Source organism: Lepidochelys kempii, chromosome 16 (assembly GCF_965140265.1).
Source record: "Lepidochelys kempii isolate rLepKem1 chromosome 16, rLepKem1.hap2, whole genome shotgun sequence".
Taxonomy (NCBI): Eukaryota; Metazoa; Chordata; order Testudines; family Cheloniidae; genus Lepidochelys; species Lepidochelys kempii.
This window is the reverse complement of record NC_133271.1, coordinates 15117584-15137162: the sequence shown is the minus strand read 5'-3', so window position 1 is coordinate 15137162 and position 19579 is coordinate 15117584. Positions and strand designations below refer to the sequence as shown.

General features: G+C 38.8%; 1 protein-coding gene across 10 annotated transcripts in view; it reads left to right on the top strand.

The window, feature by feature from the left end:
• The window catches only part of CDK5RAP2 (CDK5 regulatory subunit associated protein 2), a 105385-nt gene that overhangs the window by 12592 nt on the left and 73214 nt on the right, over window positions 1–19579 (top strand). For 9 of the 10 annotated variants that reach the window (XM_073314325.1, XM_073314322.1, XM_073314319.1 and 6 more), the window contains 8 exons: window positions 1570–1646; window positions 3262–3385; window positions 6120–6274; window positions 8566–8728; window positions 10362–10415; window positions 10858–10977; window positions 11622–11714; window positions 14155–14373. In XM_073314325.1, the coding sequence (XP_073170426.1) occupies window positions 1570–1646; window positions 3262–3385; window positions 6120–6274; window positions 8566–8728; window positions 10362–10415; window positions 10858–10977; window positions 11622–11714; window positions 14155–14373 (1005 nt within the window). The remainder of the gene's footprint in view (window positions 1–1569; window positions 1647–3261; window positions 3386–6119; window positions 6275–8565; window positions 8729–10361; window positions 10416–10857; window positions 10978–11621; window positions 11715–14154; window positions 14374–19579) is intronic. The other variant, XM_073314323.1, reaches the window with a different exon arrangement.

Genomic DNA, 19579 nt, shown 5'->3' with positions numbered 1-19579 from the left:
TCCCAAAATGCCATTGGCCTTCTTGGCAACAAGGGCACATTGTTGACTCATATCCAACTTCTCGTCCACTGTAACCCCTAGGTCCTTTTCTGCAGAACTGCTGCCTAGCCATTCAGTCCCTAGTCTGTAGCTGTGCATTGGATTCTTCCGTCCTAAGTGCAGGACTCTGCACTTGTCCTTGTTGAACCTCATCAGATTTTTTTTGGCCCAATCCTCCGATTTGTCTAGGTCCCTCTGTATCCTATCCCTACCCTCTAGCGTATCTACCACTCCTCCCAGTTTAGTGTCATCTGCAAACTTGCTGAGGGTGCAATCCACACCATCCTCCAGATCATTTATGAAGATACGGAACAAAACTGGCCCCAGGACCGACCCCTGGGGCACTCCACTTGATACCGGCTGCCAGCTAGACATGGAGCCATTGATCACTACCCGTTGAGCCTGACAATCTAGCCAGCTTTCTGTCCACCTTATAGTCCATTCATCCAGCCCATACTTCTTTAACTTGCTGGCAAGAATACTGTGGGAGACAGTGTCAAAAGCTTTGCGAAAGTCAAGGAACAACACGTCCACTGCTTTCCCTTCATCCACAGAGCCAGTTATCTCATCATAGAAGGCAATTAGATTAGTCAGGCATGACTTGCCCTTGGTGAATCCATGCTGACTGTTCCTGATCACTTTCCTCTCCTCTAAGCTCCTACACCACCTGAATGTCATACTTACACCGTCTGTCTGAATGTTAAGTTATTTTTTTCTGCTATGCTACTTACAGGCGATGTGAAATTGACAAGAAAGCCTCTGCTTCCCTGGAGAGCTGGGTGGCTTGGAACCCTGCTCCCAGCTGGGAGCCGGGGCAGGGGAGGGAGAGGGGGCGAGAAGCCCTGGGCAGTTTCCCTCCTACCCCTTCCCCCACTCCCTGTGGGGAACGGGCAGGTAAGAGGGGGCAGCCCATTGGGAGCCTGTGGGGCAGTCAGGCTCCTGGCAGGTAGCTGCCAGCAGAGCTGAGAGGCCGGGCTCTCAGGTCCCCTCACTGCCCCTCTTAGGTTGGTGGAAGTGCTCTTGGTGAGGAAACACACCAGAGACCCAAGGAGGGTAGTGTGGACATGCACTATCGCAGTAATTACCACGGTGGCTGTAAGTTAACATAATATAGGTTGACTTAGGTTTCTAGTATAGACATACCCTAAATGCCTTGTGTAGGCAAAACCACTTGTATGGCTGTGAACAACTCAAGGTGTCTGGTTTGATCTGTTTAAAAAAATGGTAAATTTTCTTGTAAATATGGTAAAAAGGCAAATAGTCTTTAATGTCGTTGTGTGACATATATACTGTGGTGTTTTAATGTTATGATTTTTAAGAAGTTTTAGAGACTTTTGAGACTATTTTCAAGCCTTGTAAAATAAAGACTCTTTTTTAAAGGCTAAGAATCAGAAGTAATTTCCTATTTCCATCATACTCTGGACCTAATTTGTTATTGCCTATTAGAGGAAAATGTAATCAACATGCAGGGTTAACTTTGTGCATTGCACTGGCTTGTGTGGCATCTTATCATCTAACTTTGTCTTGTAGAATATTGAGCTGAAGGTTGAGGTTGAAAGTCTGAAACGTGATCTGCAGGAGAGGGAAAAACTGCTCATCAAAGCCTCGTAAGTATGTTGTCTCTCTAAGGGTCTGCAACCTTTCTAGAAGTTAGGACTGCCAAGAACTTGCCATGTATATAATGAGTTGTCTTGGTATCTTTTGTACATGAGGATCCCTGAGGATTTTTCAAACTCGTGTGTAGAAATTGCTTCACCTATCTCTGAAGTGAACTACTGTAATTGTTTAAAAGCACAAAGGACATAGTTAGAATAGGCAGTGAAGAATATCATATCATATATCCTGAACCTCCAGGAGTAGATAGAACGTAATTGCCAAAATTTGGGACTGGATTAACATCCCAACGCTTGTAAAAGATCAAGATGTCCCCAGAGCTTAATGGTCACTTGCCATCAGGACATCTGTTTTGATATCTCATCCAAAAGATGGTACCTGAAGTGTCACTGTCATTAGTGGGAGGACATTGGTTCAATACTGATTCAAAGTGAAACATGCCACTTCCCATTCTTCAAAAATCTAAAAAGTGTGCACATTTATTATTTATTTATTTTAAATCTGGGTTTAATTAGATTTGATTAGAATAAGCTCTTCCAATTGGTATTATCCAGTGAATATTTAACTGGATTCTGACTTTATCAGTATGTTGTTCAGATCTATGTATAACTGGAAGAGATATATATTGTAGAAAAATTGGATGGCTTGGGAGGACTGGTAATTGGATAGAAAACTCTTCACCTCCAGGTGCCTGGTTGAAAACCAATCTAGGTTGGTAGTGACTGAAAGCTGTTACTATCTAACAGTTGCTAAGTGGCATCTGTTCAATGAATTTAGGTCTCCGTGTAGTTCACCTCACAAAGTATCAAATTGTCACTAATGAGTCCTCTTGTTGGCAGCCTGAGAGAGGCCTGTTTCCAATGGGGCCCCGAAGACTGAATTGCCCAATTACCCTTAAATATGATCCCTCCAGATCATGGTTAAGGCATATTGCTGGTCAGGGTAGGGAAGCATGCACTACTGAAGCTTATGATAGAAAGCAGAATTGAGGAAAAATAGTAGGTAAAGCACAATTAAGGTAGGGTTGCCACTTCATTATATAAGAATCACAAACAAAATTGTGGAAAACTAGGGAAAAAAGAATTGGGCAGGGCTTTATATATATGTGTACCCTTCAACTAGTTCATTTTCTGTTGTAATGCTGCTTTCTGTGGAAATTTAATCTTGCCAGAGGCTTGCGAGAATTTTTTGAAGCTTAAAACCATCAAGATAGTATCTAATTATATATAATATATTATCAAAGAAATGATAAAAGCCTCTTTCTTATCAACTGTGACAAGACTTGTGTAGCGAACTCTCATTGCCTTATATCAAGCAGAGACAATACCCCAATCGTTGTTATATAAATGTAGACATTTCTATTTAATCCGTAAAATAACATACAGACCATGCAGGTACATTGGAATCCCTTTGCCTATATAATCTGCATGCCCCATGCTTTAAGTGTACAGCCATAATCTGATCGTGCTAGTACATGTCTGTCACCTATGCAAGAATAGAAAGATGCCCAATTACCTTGTTATTTCTCAAAAGTACAAGCACTAATTATGAGCATGATCCACGCTCTTTTTTCTTAAATGCTGAGATTTCTACATCTTGTTCTTGCAGTAAAGCTGTTGAAAGCTTGGCTCAAGGCGGTGATGCTGAAATACAGCGCATGAAAGAAGAGGCTCACAAGAAAGTACAAGAAGTGGAAGAAATTCTCACCAGCAGAATAAACCTTTTGGAAGAGGCAAGTCTCCAATATTGAAGAGTAATTGAATTAGTTATTGACTCTACTGTGCAGAGCTCCCTAGTGCCTTTGTGCTCTCCGCTGAGATATTTACCATTGTGCCCTGCTTAAATGCTGCTTTCAGAGCTGCTGTTTCAGCTTCACTGGAAAAATAGCCAGAATAAAAAAAGAATAAATGCCATGAATGGGGAAGCTTTGTCAAATATTATTAAATCTCGGAATTTGGAAGATGTGCAGAACCCCACAAAGTACTTACTTCTCTAGTGGATTTTGAGTATGTTTAGAACAAGGCATATTATCTCCTAATTGGGGTTGGGGAGTCCACCTCTTTCAAGGTAGGCCTTTGCAGGAGAGGTGAAAGGTTATCCGTGATACTTGGGATAATGAGGGATTGGGTTTTGAAAGGTCTTGCCAGGGAAGTGAAAGAGGTGCAAGAGGTGGTGTCCTTCCACAGGCCCCCTAACTCTGGGGTTAGAGACCTTTATATACCGGCCTGAGTCTGTGACATGGTGACTTGTAAAGTCTGTGCTCAGTATATGTGACTGGGTTGTGAGAGGTCACCTGCAATACCTATTCCTGGGAAGATGGATGGATTTCCTGTATTCTGCTCACTCACCTTCCACTCCAGTATCTGCTTTGGTGCTGGTGGGAATTGGATTATGACATCCCGTCTGCCAGGTGTTGACTGCAGCTGGAGTCTGGTAGCACATTAATTTGCGTGTCTCCGAGAACGTATCTTAGCAAAACTTTCTTGAACTCCTCTATGTCAGTGATGGGTTACTTCTGCCAAATACTGGTCATTGATATGGTTCTGAAGGATTAACAAGGGGATTCCCCAAGTGTTCACAACTAATTTATGATAAAACCTGCTGTTCTGGGATATGTGCTCACAGTTGAGTGGCCTGACATTGGGAGCTCTCAGATAGTCCTCCTTCCCCCTCTCCCCCTCGAACAAAAATGCTTTCTCATCATCAAGAAGGGAGGCAGAACCACTTGGCAAACAAATTTATATTAAGTGTCCTTTGCTGGAAATGCATGTACCTAGTTCCAGAAATATATATTCGTCATAGATTGATAACCTATCACAACCTGGAACTTGTATAATTTGTCCAGGGGTGTGAGATTTTGTGGGTGAGTATGGGTTCCTTCTCTGGGAAAAGATTTCCCAAAAGATGTGTACTTGATGCAGTCTGACATATTCCAAAGGTGTGCTCTCCCACTCAGGAAAAAAGATACTTTAAGCAGTATTGTTATGAGCTTCAGGATTGCATTCTCCGTTGGGAAGACTTAGCAGTATCCCTAGAGGGGGAGAGCTCCTTCAGAGGGATAGCAGTCACTCTAACCTTCCCTATAGTTTGCTGGAATCTTAACATTTGTATTCTCAGAGTGTTCTTTTGCATTTCATTCGTGTTAGTAATTTAATGTCAGTGGGTGGAGAGAATCCTCTCTGTGCCAAAGGGATCCATCAAACCATTGTTTGCCTAGAACTTCATCAAACAGAAGATTGGCAAATCTTCTAATATCAAGGTTATTTTAGTGTTTTCATGCAACTTGGAAAGAATGGTGTGGGCCTCTGAGGCTAATTTTCTTTATGCTTCTGAATCGGACGAATCAGACAAACATAGGAATATTATTCGTCATACGTTTATACAGCACCCTAAGTTTATACAGCTCCAAAGGACATAGCCAAGACATGTTCTCTGTCCTGAAGAGGTTTTGATTTAAAAGTAAACACACACAAGACCTAAAACAACTTTTCAGGAGTGGAAGGGTCTGGGCATTACTAATGATGAAGGATTTCTTAAAGAAGCTTTTTTCTTTTTAAAAAAATAGAAGCAATTTGTAGGCGAGTTTACTTGGCAGATAACAGGGAGACTGTTCTGGGCATAGGGAGCAAAGCTCATAGAAGGCACAAAAGTGAGAATGGGAGGAGTAAGGAAGATTGAGAAGTGCACAGGGAGACAAAGACAGTGTCGGGGAAATGGCTACAGGATATGCTAGAAAGTAGTCTAGCCGTTTTGTTATTTTCAACATAAGCACTCAGATCAGTTGCTTCATGTACTTTGGGAGAGTATGTATTCTCTTTATCACAGCCAATGTCATCAGAAAATTCCTGAAGAATTTGGCGAGAGTTTAGTGATCTTGCCGCCTTGGTTGGTGTTGGGGAGAAAAACGTATCTGTGGACAGTGTGTGTTGATAGTAGTTCTTGATAAATACTGCGGACAATGTATATTGGAAAGGGTACTTCTTGCTTCCATCATAGCTATGAATATCGATTTGATCTTTTACAGAGTAAAAGGCCCTTTAACATCTCCTTGATTTTGATTGTAAATATTTATTTCTCAAGTTCAAGAGTTGTAGGATAAGCCTGCATTGTCGGGTGGAAAAAGCAAAGCACTGCAGTTGGGAGAGCTCCGTTCTGTTTCCAGGTCCGCTACATACTTGCTGCAAGTCTCTTCACCTCTTTATACCTAATTTTCTTTCATTTTGTAAAATGCATATTGTATACTCATTACTCACGGGTGAATGTTGAGGGTTCATTCATTAATGTTTATAGAGCACTTGCAGATTTTAGTGATGGGTGAGCTAGAGGTGCAAAGTATGTTAAGGATGTTAAACTTACTTAATGGTTGACCATATACAATGTTGGGAAGGGAAATGTAGCATGGAAGAACTTGCTAAATGTTTTGTGTTAATGTTCCAATGCATCATGCTTGTTTATTTTGAGTGTAGAATCTTAAAGCTGCCCAAGAAGAAGTGGAAAAAGCCTTTGCCATGACAGAGAAGGAGAAAGTTCTAAGACTGGCTGTCGAACAAAAACTCTCTACAATTACAAATACACATCCGAAGGAGCTGGATAGTATTACAGAACTGCCAGAAAAAGACAGGTCAGACGTCTGTTGGTAATCTCTCTAACTAATGGAAAATGTTAATTGTTAAAAGGTGATTAAAAACAAACCAGTCAATATGAAATAGATTTTAAGGGCTTGATCCTACCCTCATATACATCTGAGATCCAGGAGTGTTAACACATGTAAATCAGCTGTTGAACAAACACAGCAGCCAGTGTTACAAGCTACATGTTTGATAGGAAAATGGAGCCTTAAATGTGGTCTGAAAATGAAGAGTGGGGGAGAGCATGTGACCTAGAAACGCGTGTACTGCTTTAAAGCATGTTTGTGGCCACATTGCTTTTTATCTGTGTGCAAGAATAATATGCTTATTGAGCTGTTGTTTAAGGGGTGTGTGTGCTGTGATTTGTATGTTTGTATCCATTTCCTGCTTTCATGGTGTTCAATCCCATTGACACGTCCATTGAGGTTAGTCATTCTAGCAGGAATACAAAATATTGTGCAGCAGTTTGGACTGTAAATGTTTTGGTTAGTTTTTGGAGGTCTTTGAGTTGGTGGGAGATGAAAAGTGCCTGAATCATGAGTTGGTGACCATGAGGCAACGTGAACGTGGGCACAAGCGCGGGGAGAGGAATATCAGGTTCTATGCATTTTTCCCCTTTAGAATTAAAACTTCAGAGCTTCTGTGAATAAGTGTGATAAAAATGTATATCTAGTCAGCAGAGATCCCGGCAAAAGTTGTCAATTGTCAGTGAAAGTCTAGTCGAGCTCTTAAAATTTGTCATCACGGGCTTAACTGTAAAGAATGTCTTCTGATTCTTGGATGGTAAATTGCACAGTTGGTCCACGCTACTAACAGATAGAAGGTTACATTTGTCCGAGTCCTTTAACTTCCTATGTGTGTTCTTGGAGTAGTGCCTAAAACAGACTACTGGACTAATGACAGGTTTAGGTGTGATATTTCATAAATCATCAGATATAAAAGTTTTGTACAGTTGGAAAATTGTGAATCTGAACTCTTTAGTGGCGTAAGTCACTCACTTGCCCTAATAAGGTACTTTACCTTAAATCCTGCCATACTGAATACTATCTTGCTTCTGCTTGCGCTCCTCCTCCTACCACTTCAATTCCATCATGATTTTTACCAGCTACTGTCCTGAATCCCTTGACCTGGAAACAAATGCTTGATAATTCCTGAGATTTTTAAATTGCTGTTTTCAAATGGTGTAAAGCACTAATTTCTAACTCTAGTAGCTTGTGAGAGAGCAGCTGCTAAAGTGTGGGAGAACAAGATGGTGATCAGAATGTCTCAATTTTTATGGTCCAGTATTGCATTGATCTACCAGGGATAGATGCTTGGATGCTGGATCAGCACAAATACTTTCGGGAGTAGAACACTTGAGAAAGTGTACTGTAAGGACTGAAATATTCACTATGCATGAGTTTGACAATATAAGAGTCTAGGAGCGTCAGTCTTGAATTACAACCACAACTATATGAGGATACATTCAAAATGTTATTCCACCAAACACCGGTGGTGATCCACCGCTTTTGCTACACAGCAGAGGATCTCCAGCTCTTAAAGTCTGCAGACCACTTCATTGGAGACTGTACTCCCAATCCCTTTATTATTTGATCAAAAGATTTTATTTTGTAGATTATCAGGAAGAACGTTGTGGACTCCTGGTGGTCCAGGGACAGTGGTTTGGAAACTGCTGTCACATGGGGCTGAAAATTCAACTGTGATTTTTTTTATTTTTATTTTTTAGTTAAATCAATAGAAGCAATTTAGGTGTGATACAAGCACTTGACTAACGAAGGGACTGTAACTGACATTTGTCGTCCCATTCTGTGTAAAGACATTAGTACTCTAATATGTGTTCTAGTTTACATATTTCCTTCCAGTTATATTTTTAATATATGCATGTTCTGCCATTCATTACTTTGTGTGTGTAATATGGAAATTGGTAGGAAGTGGTCTGTACTGATGGCTCTTAAATATTAGAGAGCGTTTAGATGCAGCACTCTTCATGTGGAAAATGTTAGGATGACAGGGTTAAGCATTTTGCTTTCTCACCAGTACTTAAAAAGAGTATTATTCCTAAAAAATAAAAACTCTTTAGATAACTTGATTGTATTGCTTGCTTGCTTTAAATTTTCTGGTTACTATGGAGGGAAAGAGAGGGGTTGGTATTTTGAAAGTGCTTTCCAAAATGTTACCAGTGCTCTTTGTCCTATGGGAGGCTGCCCATAAAATCTGCCACAATGGTTTGGGATTTGGTTTTCGATGACAACGCAAAATTAATATCCACATCTTGTAATTTTAGACTTATAGAGCAGCTGACTCTGTCTCTGAAAAGTAAAGAAGCTATAATTCAGCACCTTGAAGAGGAGAAGTCTCAAAGTGAATCTTGTGATGGGAACTTATCAGCAGAAAAAATCAGAGAACTTACTGTTGCTTTGAGTCATGAAAAAGATAGTGAGATAGAGGTGAGGAAACTGAGTGAAAACTTGAACGTTACGAATCTCACATGGTTTAGGATTTTAAAGGTCTTAAGGATAACTGTAAATAAGTGACTTGAGCTAACTTTTAGTGGCCTCCTCCACCCTTCAAGTTCTCCATCCCAAATTCCTTTCATTGGTCACCTTGTAGTTTTGGCAGCCAGTATTGATCAGTACCACACTTCATGCTTTTCATTGTTTAGATGTCACGTCAAAGGTGGTGGTTACTTTTTTTTTTTAGTAATTTTACGTTTTCTACACAATTCTGTAACACATAATATGTCATTGTCTCATAATAGAAATCCAAAAATAATCTGCTAGATGTTTTGAGCTGAAGCCAATAGGCATGTAATTCTTATTAAGGCTTTCCCCCTTAATAGAGAACTCTCCTCATGTAATACAGAATATCACGTGAAAGTTAAAATGATCTCTTCACTGCTGTGGTCTGAATGAGAGGCTTTGATAGGCATAACCAGGTCTCATGAAAATAGAGAAGGCCAACCCCCAAATTCTACAGAGGGAACTATCTACCAGTCACCTGTCTATTTTATTTGCCTTGTGGAGAAAGTCAAATGTTATCTTGAAGATTGGAAAACAGAAGTGAGTCTTAAGGCTAGTTTGAGGTCTTCAGGGCTCTCCTCAAACCATAAATGAGGATTGATGGTAGAATCCAGATGATAAATAATGGAAGCTGTCAAGCGTCTAAGAAATTTTATCCTTGGTAGGTTTTGGGTTTTTCTGCTCATTATAGTGTCTTACGTTCCAGTCAATTTAAAACAGTACCTTTCCCTCCTTTCTGCCCTAAATCAAATAATAGAAAGGAGAGCACTTGGTCTGAGGAGTGGACTTAAAAGCTCAGAAGAGCTCTAGCTCTTTATAGAAACTCATTGAAAGGATTGAAACCTTCAGAAAATCTACCCTGGGTTGATTTGATCAGGAATATCATTTTTTACATTTATCAGACTTAACATAGTTCTTTTAAAACCAGTTTATGGCGTGTGGGCCAAAATCAGTTCCTTTATTATTAAGTGACCGTGGCTACGTCCACCTTAGAAACAGTATTCTTTTCTCAGGGTATAATAGTGATGAGAGAGATTTGACTCATATTACTGGTACAATAAATAACCTTTACTCCACTGTCCTCTTAAAGATATGTAAAAGTATAAGTTGCTGCTGCTTATGTCTCTCTCTTTTCTGGGGAAATTACCCCTCAAAAAATCTTAATTAAAATAGAGCAATTTTTAGTAAATTGACTTGAAGTGTGCCCTGCTGTCATAGATAACTGCCCCTTTAAAAATGCATTTTTGTTAACTTGTCAAGCAGAGTTGTCGTGTGTCATCAAGGAACATGGCTTTTCTTTAACTTTCCAGAGTACAGTTCTGTAGAAAGATCTCATTTGGGAGAGGTTGTTTTCTAGAAGTCTACAATATAGTCTTGTCATAATGTTGGAGTCCTATAACTATACATTTTATTAACTAACTTAGTTTGGAGGAATACTTCTCTTAACAAGTTCCAAAAGAAAGTCTGTATATGAAGTACTAACTGTCTGATTTTTAATGATGGTACCCACAAGTTTAGAGTATTTTTTTACTTCAGGGTGACAATTATTCTGTTCTTATAGGCTGTTAAAATGGAACTTAGAAATGAGAGAAATTGCTTGGAAAAAAAAATCCAGGTATGTTTAAAACTTGTTTCTCTTTGAACATTTATAACCTGTATGTTGGGGAGTCTTTTCTCTTACGTTTTCTTAGATGTGAAGAGTTAGTAATTCAAATTGGATTAATGCAGAACCTTTGGCAAATTTCTTTTGTTGTATTAGGAGACAAAGCAAAGGCTCAGCCTATTTCCAAACAGCAAAGTAGATAGGAGAACTCCTCAAATATTGAGACAGTACGCTTGATACTCATGCCCATCCCGGTAGATCAGCTTTTCTTCATCGTATTCCTGTCACAGATCTGTAAGGAGACATCTTAGAGTTGGTCTATATTCTGCTTTAATGGTTTGACTAATGAGATGTAAGAACTGCATGAGCTAGTGCATTTAATATATACTGTGCATTTATGGTGTATTTTGGTATAACCTTTTTAACTTAGTGCAACCTAATGTAATCTATTTAGTCTCTTCAAGAAGAACTACGAGAGAGGGAGAATGAGCTTAGTGTTGAAAAGAAAAATGGTTTGAAAAGGGATAAAACCATTCAAGGTCTAACTCTTGCATTAAAAACAAAGGAAAAAGAGGTATGTTGATTGTATGTTTCTGGTTCGATCTATCCAGATAATTGAGGGACTAATCCATCTGAAGCTGCTGTCTTTCAGCTGATTTGAGTAGGCCTTGGAGCAGGCCAGTAGTGCAAATCCAAACAGTTCTGTGCAAGACTGTGTGTCATATTTGCTACTTGAAATTGGAGTGTGATGGCTGGAGTTTTGATATTTGGACCATGGAAAAAAGATACATGACTGAGCTGATATACTTGCTTGCGAGAGATGGGAAGAGAGAATTTCTTACTGAATCCTCAGAAGCAATTGTAGATCTGGCAGAAAGGCACAAGCTATAATACCTTATGTGTTGTGAGGATGAGCTTAATTTTAACAAAAGCCAGGGTAGTGGGGTGCCACCTTCAAATGAAGGTCAGATATTTGTGGAACAGTGTGGACACATAGCACAAGTTATTGAACTTGTATGTATAGTTGTTGTACTGCTTTTTTTTACATATAAAGCTCAGTTGGGCATTTTCAGTGTTTTATAAAGTTTTTTGTTTGTTTACCTTTGGGTGAATAAATTTATTATTCAACTCTGCCCATTTAGAAAGATGTTTGTTTTGACACTGTCACTTTTTTGATACTTGTATTCATGCATCCATGAGTATTTCTTTTGTCTAAAGAGTGAAGATCTTAATTCTGAAATTGAAGATCTAAATGTTTCATTGACTAAGGCAAGAGAGGCCACCCACAAAGCTCAGATCCAGAAATTCAAGGTAAGATACAAACAATTTCAATTGCTTTTCAGTATTTTCATGCAGAAGGTGCACTGGGTGAAGAAACTAAAACTAATTTAAAATGTCTAATTGTTAAGCAAATTGTCTAAAGTAATTCAGTTTTTAAATTATGGAACACTAAAAGTACAGATGTCTCATGACTATCTTGTTCCTCAATTCTTTTTCTTAATAGCAACTGTGAGAATGAATAATTAAATTAAAAAGAGAGTAATCTTTAAATGTAAAATAAGAATAGATTTTCATAAATTTCCAATATTCTGGAGGCATGGGTAGAAACTCCATATTTTAGGTGGTGTAGAGCTTTCTTATTTAGTGTAGGAAGAAAAAAAATCACTAGCTTTGGTAAACTCCAGTGATCAGTTTAAATTTGTTGATGATCTCACAAGTGTTTGAATGAAAATTTACTGCACACATTGACGCTAGTCTGAACCATGCCAGGGAAGATAGACTTCGAGTGGCTTCTTTCTTTACTCTCAACTGGTGGTGCTGAGTAACTTCTCATCTACCACAGAAGTCTTTCTTGAGGGTTTTTGCAGAGTTCTTTTGTTTCTTCTATTCATGTATATGATGAGACCACTTGGGAAGATAGTGAAAGATTTTGGGCTGCATTGCCATAAGAGTGGTGATGGCACATAGCTGTCTCCTTTTCATAAGCAGACTAGGAGTGGGTGTGTGAGACTTGGTGTTTTTGTTTTATTTTGTTTTTTGTAATAGGTGTGAAATGTTTATTTTAGAACAGTGGAATGTTTGTAATAAAACAGTGGAATTTAATAACTTCCACATGTGCAGAGGAGAAAAGGACTTTATGGTAGTTTGTGCAATATAAAGGGCTCATTTTATGGAACAGGAAGCCTTTGGTAAAATGAGTATTGGACTTCAAAATAGATCACAGAACCAAAAATCACATCTTATCTTTTATGTTTGTGCATTTGTCTTAAATCCAAAATCTAATAAAACTAAGATTCCCAAAGTGAGTAACTAAAATAGCACTCATTAAAAACAGAAAACGATGTTCCGTCATGAGGTTCCTTCTCTTCCTGATCTCTGTGGAAAGAGTCCCAGGAGTGTTATGTGCGCTAATGTGTGTGCACCAAAGCTACTGAGGTATGTCTACACAGCAAAGAAAAACCTGCGGCTGGTCCATGCCAGTTGATTTGGGCACACGGGACTCAGCTGTTCCATTGCTGTGCAGACTTCTGGCCTTGGACTGGAGCTTGCTTGGGCTGCGGGACTCTCCCACTCTGCAGGGTCCTAGACTGCCATCCCAAGCCCAGAAGTCTACACAGCAGTGAAACAGTTCCGCAGCCTGAGTCCCATGCGCCCGAGTCAACAGGCCAGCCATGGGTTTTTCTTTGCTGTGTAGATATACGCTGAATGGCCTGAATGTTAGCGACTGTTGGCATTTTTGCTTTGAATTGAATTGAAGCAGTCAAGATCTTTTAGCTCAAAAATTAGCATTGCTTTATAAATTGATCTCAGAAAAGATAAAGTTTAAAATAAAAAAGCAAAACACTAAAATTGTGTAAATATAAACTGTTATCCCCAGTTCTGTTTCAAATAGCTTTTGGCCCCTGAATGTATATATCGCTTACATGTTGGAACCCTTGCAGTTTTACACCAGTAGAGTCCCATTTAGAGAAATACAGTCGGGCCACTTTGGTCTTGTGAAGGGTGTTAGTTTTATAAAGTTGAAAACTAAACTCTCCTGTCTGCAGAACCAATGTAACATGGTGGGTGGCAAAGCAAACCTTTCCCCTCATTATCTTGCCAGTTAATTTCAACACTGCGTTGAAGGGACCCCTGCTCTGGGTCAGTCAGTAAATCAAGCTGCATGGCCCATTCCTTCATTATCATTTCTGCTGTGATCATCAACAAGGAGGCCAACTACAGTGGTGTATATGTTCTGAAGTGAACAGTGACTGCCTTCGAGTTCATATGCACAACATGCTTATGACTTGGTCACCACTGATAGCCTGGATTGAAACTAATGACCTGGATGTGAAAAACTTTATGTACTATTATCACTTCTAAAAGCCCCAAATTCTTCTCATTTTCACTCTAGACTCCTTTGGAGTTTAACTTTTATTGTCTAAACCAGGGGTTCTCAAACTGGGGGTTGGGACCCCTCAGGGGGTCACCAGTACAAAAGTTTGAGAATCACTGGTCTAAACCTTAATTACCGAACTACTTGTTATCCCAACCTGGATCTCACTGAAGGTCTTTATTACACTGAAAATTATCTTAATTACCCAAAATAAGGTAATGTTCCTATGCTATTTGGATAATTGATATTACACTGAATTTTGCAAGTTGAATGAAATTGTTGAAGGGAGAAAGGGGAGGAAATATAGGCAGGAGTGTAGACTTCCAAGCTTCATAAAGGACATGTACAGACTATGAAAGCTGCTTTCTCTTCTAGGGTGCTGAGGATTATCAAGCTCTCTTGATGGAAAAAGAAACCCTCCTAGCAGAGCTGCGTTCCGAAAACCTTACAAAAGATACAGAGAACCGTAAACTACAAAGGAGGATTAAAAGGACTGATCAAGAGCTAAATGATTTGAATCTAGAGAGAGAGAAAATGGAGCGGGAACTGGATGAAGCACAACTACAGAAGAGTAGAGGCGACAAAACCATTAATGTTGTTATCACATTTTTCTCGTTTTTTAAAATAGTGGATGAAGTTTAATCTAGCATGTCTTTCTTTTCTAATGTATTCACTTCTGCACTCTGAATTTCATTTGAATCGTTTTGAAAGTTAAATGCCAGTGACCAAAGTCAGTCTTCAGAAGGACATGGTTGAGAGGGTTAAGATAAGTTTTGGGGTGTATCTTTTAAGTTGTTCTAACTGACTGAGGCATGTTCTTCAGATCTTATTTTTTTTTATTTTTTAATTAAAGCCCTCTGGTTGAGTCCTATATAAAATCAGTAAATAAGTGGTAAATGGAAAAAGTTAATTTTTAGAAAGTCTCAATCTTCCTGAAGGTAGAATCTCTAACTTATCTAGTAGTGTACATTTATGATAATTCTGTTGTATCTGGCAGACTACATATTTTGTAAATTATCTTAAATTACACTACTCTAACTTAAACTTTTTTTCTTTTCAGCCCTGTAATAGTATGATAGCAAAGTATTTAAGGGTTACAACCTTGAGCTGAATTCTTGCTTGTTTTTACCATCACATCTTGTTCTCTGTAAATTCTATAGTTTTTAATTTCAGTTTCTATTTGTAAAAATCTCATTAACAAAGGATTGGCTGCTCACAATCCAAAACAAGCCTTAAGTGCGGTGTCTATTTATTAATTTCTCTGCAGTTCTCTGCTTTAGGACCTTTCACCTTGTTTTCTTGTCCAGACTAGCACATTCTGTTTCAGCAAGCAAGGCTCCAGCAACAAAGCGAGAGCAGGTTTCCTTCGTTCTTCGTTTTGAGTAAAAGCTGTGCCTCATGCTGAGTGCCTAGCTTAAAGCACAACTTTGTCCCCTTGCGTGGCTTCTCATGTGGATTTTATTTTGAACTTCTCACCTGCTGGTTCAGTGAGGGCTGGTTCTTCTGTTCTGGCAACAGCATAAACAAAGGGGATGATCTTTCTCCATTGGGGATGGTCAACTCCTAAAATCCCTATTGCTGCTTTTAAGCAAGGACTGACCTTGAGCCATGTTGAATTACTGAGCTTGCATCTGTAGAGAAAAAAGATTGCATAGACAGGCTGAACTCTGTTTATTATTAAAGGGTGCATAGTTACAAGCTAGTCATATGAAGGTGTCAGTGAGGTTATGCTCTGTATTAGAGCAGCTTCTGCCACTGTTAAATGTTCTCTGCTGGGGGCACTGTTCTCCAATTATTAAAGGCCTCTCACTGTACTAATTATATACAAAATTTGCAGTAGACCTCTTGCAATATTGTCTAAATCCAGTAGAGGGGTCTCTTTCTCTGTAAACAATATATATTTTTCTCTACAATATCCGTTTATTTTAGTTATAGCTTTAGTTTGATCTCAAGTGTGGTTCATTTGCCATCACAGAATCTCTGTCCCTGCTGTTCCTTGAAATTTCTTCTGTGCATTGAGGTTAGGGGGAAAAAAGAGAATGGATGATTCCTGTCATTACAACAGCCATAAAAAGCACATTTTATTGATTTAAAGTATTTTATCTTCAACCGTCTTCTCTACCCAGAACCTTCATCTTCTCTTAAGGGGGCTAGAATATAAATGTATACAGGAAAGACAGGTTTGAGGGGGGATTCACATAGTTACATCCATTGGAGAAGTCTGTTTGACTCAATTATGGCCAAGTTCTTCATGTAAGTGATTAAGTTCCTTGGGGAAAAGTGTCCCTGCCAAAAGATGAGCAGTCTTAAAAATTACGTCCCTGATCTACTCCTGCTCTTATGTAGTTTCACCACCTCTGCTTCAGTTTCGGAGCTGCAAGTACATTTGGATATAATATTGCCTATGAATTGTGGCTCACTGAGTAGAAGGTACGTGGGAGTAAAAATGTGTGCTATAATATCTTGCTCTTTGAGAAACAGAAAACCATTTTAGTGATCTGATGCAAACATTTTATGTGAGCAGCCTTAAAAAAGCTGTTCTATTATTTTCATATGGACTGGCATACAGTTAAATAGACATAAAACTAACAAAATGGATCTGAACTGTATAGGAACCCTTATCCAAATTCATAGTTAGATGCCATTTCATCTCTGTCCTTGTTTTTACTTGTTTAGGATATTTTTAATGACCTTTCACACAGAATAATCATAATCTATTTTTGTAAATAATATCAAAACAAGCAAGTGGGAGTCTGTGTCCAGGAGAAAAGCCCATGAGGGGTGCTTCCACCCAACTTCTGACCTGGCCAGTATAGAATGGTCAAGGAAATATTTTGGTAGAGTGCGGGGTAGGCTTGTGCATTGGAAAAAGTGGAAAAGATCAGTTAAGTTCAGTATGTGAAAGAGTGTTGGGATCTGTTCACCCAAACCATCAACATAAACCGTTAAGATCTTCCTCATGATGAATAGGAATAGGGCCTCTCTTCAAAATGGCTACCCTGTCCTACTTTCACATTCTCTTTATTCAGTGGATTTTTAGCTAGCTTCAACTAATTAAAAACAGGAACATCAGCAACAAAAGAACACACCACCCCAGCCTTATGTATTAGTTGGTGCTTAATCATCTATTTTTTGTCTTTAAGAGAGAACTGTCTTTAGACAGTATCTCAGCATTATCAGCTCTGGATAGTTTGGTTGCTAAAACAATCAACTACTGAAATGCACCTTGTTTAACAAAGTGCTTCATATAGAATGACCAGGAATAAAGATGGACACATCTTAAATATCATGGGCATCTACTCTCTGTGTGTGTGTGTGTGTCTATACAACATGGTCTCAAAATTAGGTAAAATTCACAAGTTTGTTCAAGCTTTGATGGTGAAATATCTTAAGTAGCTATTCTACCCTGTTCTAAATACAGGCAATTAAGGTCTATTTCTCAGTTATAGTCATATTTGATCAGCTGGTTGGGAAGTGCACAATAACTCATTAGCCAGAATTTACCACCTGCTCTTCCTTCTTGAAATGAAACTGAAAGAGAGGTTTCAAGGCTTCAAGCCTTAATTATTCACCAACCTGTTTTCCATCTGACAAGGCGGGGGGAGGCACTCACTCCTGTGTTCAACCAACATTAGTTATAATGTTTCAAATTCATTTTTTCTAAGTTCAACTAACTATCATTAATCATAGGAAAAATCCCTTGAGACAGAGGTTGTCAGAAAGCATTGTAAAGGGCTGTAGCTACCATATTATCCGTGTAACTCAATGTATAGAAAACAATAGACTTTCTTCTGTTCAACCAATCTGCTGTAGTGATGGATAGTTTTGTGTGTTATAGAAGCCTAGCCCATGCAAAGAAAATAATTTTCAGTTCTGGTCATGGCTTAGTGTAGCAGGGATTTGGAAATCTCATTGGCTGAACTACTATCTCTACAGATGGACATACAGAATCCTTTACATTCTCTGAGGAACCACTACATGTTGTCCATTCAAAATTTTTTCCCCCTTAGCTGTTAACATCTGTTACTAAAGGGAGGAAGCAGTCTCTGTGCCTTTCTTGACAAGTACTGCTTTTTACATCATGTAAGGAGGAGGAAAAAGCAACCTCTTTTCTATCCATGTCTGCTTATGACTTCTATCTATAAAGCTCTCTCTGACTTCTCTTTATCAAAGCTAATAAGTTTCTGGGCTCTATTGGAGTTCTAGGAGAGGGTTAGAGCACAAGTGTTTAAAGTCTTAGCTGCCTAAAACGAAATGTAGACTCCAAATGTAGTGGGGAAAAATAAAAGTCAAGGTGTGAGCTATATATAGAATGCATCACTAAAATCATAGCTCTTCAGTCAGGCCTTGAATGCCAATTTACATGTTGCAAATGAATATGATTGATGTGACCCAAATAAGGAATTCTGTAACTTGGAGCCAAAAGCAACTATAGTCCTGCGATTTCATACTACCTTCACAAAGGTCATTCTGTCCCTGCACTGGAAGCTGTATTAATTTGGTCACTAACTTGGTGGAAATGGAAATGCATTTGAGGGCACGCGTATGTATGAGAGCAATGGTGATAGTGCCTTCAGCAAACACAAAGTTTGGGACTGATCCTGCAGTCCTTACTTAAATAGTCTCTACTCCAAGCTAGTAATCCCACTGAACTCATGTGGACTACTTGTATTAGTTAGTTTGCAGATTTGGGGTCTGAAGTGTCTATTAATTATTTCTTAAAGTGAGTGCCAATATTAAGCTCAATAAAGTAAAACAAAAGGCAGTGTAAATAATTGGTATTTAATGCACAAAACAAAATAATAAGGGTCTGATGTGAACTTGCATAAAGCAAGTAATTAAGTCAAGAAAATCACACAAACCTTAATGAACAGATTGCCATTAAAGTATAACCATTGTTATTTCTCTATACTTAGAATAGGAAGTAACTGTGATGTGTTAAATACCAGTCTGGGTAAATGTTCTTTATGGGTGACTACTGTGTGTGCAATATGTAAAATATTTAGAGCATACAATATTTAACACATACACTTCTTTAGTAATGAAAGTCAAACTAGTGTTCCTTAAAGATCATCTGGCTCTACGGGGTTTTAAAAACAGTTAAAGTTATGCATACTAGTGTATATTTTAAATGACATCAAAACAATTTTTGACAACTGGTATCTTCCTCCATTCTATTATACAATCCTTGCACTGAGCATTTTTGCTCTCTACTGTGAAATAGGAGTTGTCAAACAAGATCAATATAGAAACAAGACCACTATAGGGAACAAGCTGCCCCTCCTTCCCTTCTTAGTCTTGAAACCTCTAGCAAAATCACCATAAACAGATCATTTTACATGGAAGCAACTAATGACTGATGTTGGAAGTAGGATGGGGGGTGGGGAGGGGGAAGAGGAAGACTATGAGAAACCAAGTTACCGTTCTGTTTTGTTCCCTTGTCCTATCCTGCCTCTTTCCTCCATCCTGTGACTGGAATTTGTCTAGTAATAAGATACACTGTGCTGGTGCTTGATCCTGCAAACACTCCCACGTGTAGTTCCATTTTCTTTGCGATTGATCCCTTTAGCAGTCAAATGTTAGGAAGTGGACTTATATCATTGTTTGAAACACACTTTGCCCAAAGACTTCTGATGGGGATGCGCCCTCTTGACCCTCACATGTAGCCTCACCTGTAGATGAAAGACTTCAAACGGACAAGAGAAATGATTGCTAGGAGAATTAGGAACTTAAATAGGTAGAACATATGGAAGTTTGTGACTGTGTCTCTGACAAAATAAGGGGGTTAGTATTATTTGTA